General features: G+C 31.0%; 1 protein-coding gene across 1 annotated transcript; it reads right to left on the reverse strand.

Annotated features, from left to right (window-relative positions):
* Window positions 1-935: 935 nt before the first annotated feature.
* Window positions 936-5,610, reverse strand: LOC143068086 (uncharacterized). The gene is made up of 4 exons (XM_076241855.1): window positions 5,473-5,610; window positions 4,540-4,686; window positions 1,667-1,909; window positions 936-1,237 (listed from the first exon to the last, which is right to left on the reverse strand). Exons 2-4 carry the CDS (start codon window positions 4,631-4,633, stop codon window positions 1,206-1,208), a joined length of 369 nt encoding a protein of 122 aa, XP_076097970.1. The 5' UTR covers window positions 4,634-4,686; window positions 5,473-5,610; the 3' UTR covers window positions 936-1,205.
* Between the last annotated feature and the right edge of the window lie 1,051 nt (window positions 5,611-6,661).

Raw genomic sequence — 6,661 nt, forward strand, 5'->3', positions numbered from 1 at the left:
CCATGTGGTTTTGGTCTATTTTTCAGGCTATAAGCAATAGGTGAAGTATATTTGTTGTATTGAATAATTGTACATGTCTGTCTGGCAGGTTTCATATGACTTTGACCATCTTTTTCATGCGTCAATATTAAGATTTTGTGGTTTGATCTTCTTCTGGTACTGAAAATGGTTGGACCGCTATATTTGGCTCATTTTTCATGGATCATTGATAATATTGAGTTTGTAATACTTGTAGTGATTACGGATTTTCAACATGAATTAAATCAGAAGTAAAACAGACAAGGCATTTCAACATGTGCACTCTTGCTTATGTTTATTATAACCACAATTAGCTGTTAATACAGGTTTTTGAATACTTGTTGCCTTTTTTTAGTATTTACTTCGGCTTCTGCCACCATGATAAAGACAAGTAGCTTATTGTTGCTTTAACTACCAACAATCAATTAATTAATATAGTTCATGTATTTCAGAGGTGCATGATGTTTTCTCAATTTTGAAGTTAAAAGGAAACATTCAAAGCTAGTAATCATTGCTTGCCCATGTATGTTTGTGTACTTGTATTGATATTATCAGATTATTACATGGCATTTTTCATATCGCTTGTATTATCAGCCTAGGTTCAATATCAGCCCAAGAGCCGCATGGTATTTTCCGGAATTTGCCGAGTATCACCGGAATGCCATGCGATAACGTTATGGAAAGGCATGTGATAACGTTCGAACATGTGATAAACTTTTCATATCATAATTTAAATATTCATCTTTTATCTCCATCTTGACCAAAAATTGTTAAAATTGACTTTAACAAGTACATGAACAATGTAGCACAAAATGATGTTTAATAAACTAATTTACAAAAGTACAAGTACATTGCTTATGGTCACATGAACTATCTTTTAAGGTCAAGGCAATAATGAACTATATATAAAGAAGCAGTGAATGTCTTGTATATTTAATGATTAATAAAGTAAAATATATATAAAAACAATGCAATAAATACAGATCTTGTTTTTTTCACCTCAGAAAAATTGTGTATAATTTTTAAAAACAATTGTAAAGCTGAATGGAATTCATTAAAGATTCATGTCTATTGAAATAATGCAGCAGTAAAATGTTTGCATGCATCCCATTGGTCAAATGTGTAGTACCTAATCTGCATAGAACACAACCACTATAATATGTAATGTCAAAGTTTGTCGATCCATTTTATCTTCCAGTTGTTAATATTTTTACAAATTCTGAAAATAACAAAAATAAATCATGTTACATGTAATCGAAATTATAGTCATCCTATATTTATTTAAGCTTTATGAAATAATCACTGCAGCTTTCTAAAGTGTTGGCCTCATAAAATGTAAAGTGTCTTGAGGAAAACTGTCTTTGCCTTTGAATTAATACATATATATTTTTGTAATGTAGGGGCTTTTTTTTTTATAGTTGAAGGTCATTCAGTGACCTGTAATTTTTCACATCTTATTCCTTTAGTCTTGAATGGATAGTTGTGTAATTGGCAATCATACCACATCTTCTTATTTCATATTTCAATTTAGACTACGAAACAAAATATGGTACATTTCTGATTCATATGACTAACTGTGTATAGCCCTTCAAGTACTATTTTTTCTCTTAGTGCTAAATAATGATGAAATGATATCCTATATACTAACCATCATAATTTACTTGTCCATCACCAGTTATATCAGCCTCTCTAATCATTTCATCCACCTCTTCGTCTGTTAGTCGTTCTCCCAAATTTGTCAATACATGTCTGAGTTCTGAAGCACTGACATAACCGTTGCCATCCTTGTCAAATATTCTGAAACAGTCCCTGATTGTGTCTTCTTTTTCTGGAGGAGGTGCACGTTTGGAAATAATACTTTGTGTTTCATTGAAGTCAAACAATTTATTACCTAAAATAGGGAAAAATGAGATTTTAGGAAACAATATACCATGGAGTTTAAAATAATACTTATTTCAGAAAAAATAGATCCTGTTATGTGTTTTTAATTCATCTAAACAAATAAAAGAAAAATACCCGGCAGTTTAAAAACAAATTACAGATGAAGGATTGAAGAATATTTTATATGTTTACATTTTAAAAGCATTAACCTTCGAGTACAGAAAAATCTACAATACATCTCTACGGGAGCTACCATTTGATTTTTGGAAAGATTAGAACTTGTTCTAAATCTTTACTTAGGCACTGGCCTCCCTTACAACACGACAGGTTAGCTACTGTTACTAAATGTATTCACACTGAAATATAGTTCCCTATAGTTCTCATATATGTGCACATAATACACATATGAACTGTAAAATAGGTAAATTGTTGGAGCAGTTCATCCAAGAATGTATCTAACTAAGGTTTGTTGATGTGCAGGCTTTTTTTATAACATTTTGATTAGGTAATTGGTTCCTGATACAATACTATAATGATTGACAACTGTCATTATCACCAAACAATCAGAGACAAGGTGGACCTTTAATTACAATGCCCAACCTCCTAAACTGTCAATCAAATTGACCACATTACTTATCAACCCCTGTCATACATAATTAGAACCTTCAATATACAAATATCTGACCTCATAATTGAATATACAAATGTACATATTAGATGTTTGATATATATGGATGATAGATTTATTTATCGCCTATTACTTTTCATCTACAATACATAAAGTGATTCTGTAAATTATGTCTGAATGATTAATGATCAATGGATTAAAAAGATCTTTTAAAAAAATGAAATATGAATATAAATATGAATATATAAAAGCTATTCAAGTAAGGCCTATAATTTACTTCATAAATTTCCAATACTATCATCTGTAATTAATCAACAATTTAGAATAAAATAAGTTTTTTTTTTAATTTGTTTACGTTGAAAAGGTACATTTTAAATGCCCTGTTTTGAGAAATACTTTAAAAATTGATCAAAAGGCAGGCTACAACTTTTTAATCTTCAATGTCATATAACCTCTTTTTCAACTTACAAAATGCCCCAAAACAACATATTTAGATTATTTATGTTGACACTTTAAAGTTATTAGCTGTTGGTCTAGATTTTATGTCTTACAATGATAGTTGGAAGCATTTACTAGAAGAATTTTTGATTGGCAATTGTTTTGGTTTTTTTAAACATGTTCAGAACAGGCAACATTATATTGATAAGATATTAACTGCAGTTTAAATAAAATTGTGCACATTAAGAGACCCATATTATTAAATTAAATGAGCTCATTTTAATCTCATACTGGAAAAGCACTTTTCCTTCTAAGGACCTGATGTTAATGCAATTTTCAGTAATAGTGCTTTATTAATGATCATTTCCCCCCACCATACCTTAATATGAAAAATTTCAAACTACTCTTCTAATATTTCCATGAGTGATTTCCATCACTTTGATTAGGGGGGGGGGGGGTGTTAGGATGAAAAATTTTGTCCTGCATTTTTTTCTTAGTATATCCTGCCTATTTTTCACTTAAATTGTCACCCTGCCTTTTTTTTGCCAATTTGCTCATCCTGCCTTTTTTTTTACTCAAAACTCCTGTCCGGCCTTTTTTCAAATTTCATCCTAGCCCCCCCCACCATGAAAATCAAATGGTAGCTCCCTAAAAGTATAACAATGTATTTTTCTCAGACAAGTTTGACATAATACAATGTAATCTGTCACATTATGGACTTTGTCTAATTTTGGAGTTTATAAATTGAACAACACATTCTAAATTAAATCTTCCAAAGTGCTTTTCTGGATTTACCTCCACCTGGAGTGCCCAAAGTCAAATATTAGAAAGCCAATGATACATGTATATAGAACCAAAACAGCTGAAGACCTTTATAATCATGTACTGCTATTAACACTTATATCTTTAATATTGACCTCAAAAATCTATAGACTATACAAATTGATCAAGAACAAAGAAGCATACCTCTGGACAATGTGACATTGTCTTCCTGAAGTTACAAACCCTTGTAATAATATTGTGTTATTAAAAACTATATAGACTGTGATGTACAAGTTATGGTTACTTTGACTGGGATGTACAAGTTATGGTTACTCTGGCTGGGATGTACAAGTTATGGTTACTTTGACTGGGATGTACAAAGTTATGGTTACTCTGGCTGGGATGTACAAGTTATGGTTACTTTGACTGGGATGTACAAGTTATGGTTACTCTGGCTGGGATGTACAAGTTATGGTTACTTTGACTGGGATGTACAAGTTATGGTTACTCTGGATGGGATGTACAAGTTATGGTTACTTTGACTGGGGTGTGCAAGTTATAGTTACTCTGACTGGGGTGTACAAGTTATGGTTACTCTGGCTGTGATGTTAAAGTTATCGTTACTCTGGTTGGCATGTACAAGTTATAGTTACTCTGGCTGGGATGTACAAGTTATGGTTTCTCAGGCTGGGATGTATAAGTTATGGTTTCTCAGGCTGGGATGTATAAGTTATGGTTACTCTGGTTGGGATGTATACATTTATGGTAACCATGCTATTCAATATTTGTGATTTCCGTCACCCAGTACCTACCATGGGAAGCTCCATATTCCTGAGCAATGTTCTGTAAATCTGCCTGAGTAGGACTAAAGCCAATGGATCTCATAATTGTTGCTAATTCTTTCATGTTCACTTTCTTATCATTGTCTTTGTCAAATATAATAAATGCTTCTTTCAGCTCTGTAATAAAAATTGTATATCAGGATTGCTCCATATATTAAGATTGATAACGATCACAAATATTTTAATGTGTATACAGTGTTCTTAATTATGTACAGGCCAAATAAAAATATATGTGTGGTTCCAGTCTTTAGACTCAATGTAAAAATAAAACATAAAATAAAAAAAAATCCCTACTTACCTCCACTATTTTCTTTAAGATGTAACTGGAACCACACATACTTTTTTTATTTGGCCACATATACATTTGTTTTTATTTTCTAATCAGTAATGGTATTCAAAATTGTTTACCAAATCTAACATGTAAGTAGAAAAAAAGGATGAAAAAAAGAATTTGTTAGAATATTTTCACTACTTCAAGAAAACAATAAAAAAAAGTCTATGAATGGTAAAAAAATTGTTACACATTTTAATCTTTAAAGCCTTTTAGGGGAAATCCTGGCTCATATCCAGAAAATGTCTTTAATGATCTCAAAAGGAAGCTGATTTTTGCAATTCACACTAAATTCAATAAGTTTGAAACCCTTCAGTATGTCAATATTTTTTCTAAATTTCAAAAATATAGATACATAGTTATGTCAGAGTGCTTTCTGATTTTCAAACAGGCAAAAAGGTCCTTATATTATATACTTGCTACTTTAATGGCCCCATTTGGGATATCATATTCCAAGTGTTATTAATCACAACCTAAATGTATGATCTATACAAACAAATGATTTGAAATCCCACATTTTTTACTTCAATAGTCCAAACTGACGGTGTCCACAAACTTATACAAGAACTTACCCTCTAGCTGTTGCTGTGAAAACTTCGACTACAAATACAAAAAAAAAGTATATAGCAGGGTGTACATGGCCTATTACATAACTGTTTATTGCAGGTAATTTCATGATTACAGTATAAACTGAAAAGGTAAATAGTGTAATCAAATATTGATCAAGGTAAGTAGCTACAGGTAAATAATTTACTTTGATGTCTTCTTTGTGTATATGTTTCCGTATATTTCACGAGTTTATGGACTTATTTATTGAAAACTTGCTACATAGTTTAATATTAGTGTTCTTACCATTCTTCTATATCTTCCACAATTTCTTTCAGGTGTGTCTTTATTTCCGGTTTATAGGTATGAAAATGTCACACTACCTTTGATTGGTTGAGTACTTTGATAAAAAACCGGTTGTTGTGTATTCGTCTGCTAAACATATTAGCTCCTTACATAATTCCACTTAATCACACGAAAAAAAAAACCGTTTCATTAATGAACAATTATTAGTCTACATTAAATCATTACCTGCTATTATATTTTGCCCTGATTGTAATTGTTCAAGGGTATGAAATCAAAGGCACCACCTGTCTCAGATTTTTTCCCTCTATACCTTAAAGTGTTATATGTCTCTGGTTATATTAAAGTATATAGAAAAGGGGGGGGGATTCGAAGACAAGTGCCTGAGTATGAAATGATTAGAATACACCATAGATACACATAATATGACTATAATAATTTTTGGATTGTCAATATAATCGGATGCCACAAGTTGTTTACATAATAATACAAATACTTGTAAATATTTTATTAGCACAAACTCATCAACAGCTCATGGTATATTAATTACATAGTTGATCATACATAATAAGTAATATGTCATATTATAAACAATGATTATGAATTAGACATCTTGACAATTTTATACAGCTTGTTCAATTAGACCAGATTTACATACAGAGCAGTATCTCTCATCTCAATGTTTCCCTCTTTCAATCATCAGTATATGAGCGCTTATACAGATCTTACATATTGCAGCTCTGTCACTTCTGTTTTTCAATGTATCAACATAGGGTGGTCTTCTGCCCATTATGTAGACTAAAGTCTACATTTTTATTCAAATATATTTGCATTTTGAACTTGCAAACATTGGTCATTAATTCTTTGTTTAATAGAATTTAAATTGCCTTTAACATAATTAAAGTTATTGGT

The sequence above is a fragment of the Mytilus galloprovincialis genome, chromosome 3, assembly GCF_965363235.1.
Source record: "Mytilus galloprovincialis chromosome 3, xbMytGall1.hap1.1, whole genome shotgun sequence".
Classification (NCBI taxonomy): domain Eukaryota; kingdom Metazoa; phylum Mollusca; class Bivalvia; order Mytilida; family Mytilidae; genus Mytilus; species Mytilus galloprovincialis.

What these genes read in the sequence shown, in the direction of transcription:
- LOC143068086 (XM_076241855.1), bottom strand. Translation starts at nt 4,633, where the DNA reads ATGAAAGAATTAGCAACAATTATGAGATCCATTGGCTTTAGTCCTACT. An exon ending in GGAATATGGAGCTTCCCATG is followed by an intron (nt 1,910 to 4,539) that starts GTAGGTACTGGG and finishes TCCCTATTTTAG; the next exon opens with GTAATAAATTGTTTGACTTC. An exon ending in TGGACAAGTAAATTATGATG is followed by an intron (nt 1,238 to 1,666) that starts GTTAGTATATAG and finishes TGTTATTTTCAG; the next exon opens with AATTTGTAAAAATATTAACA.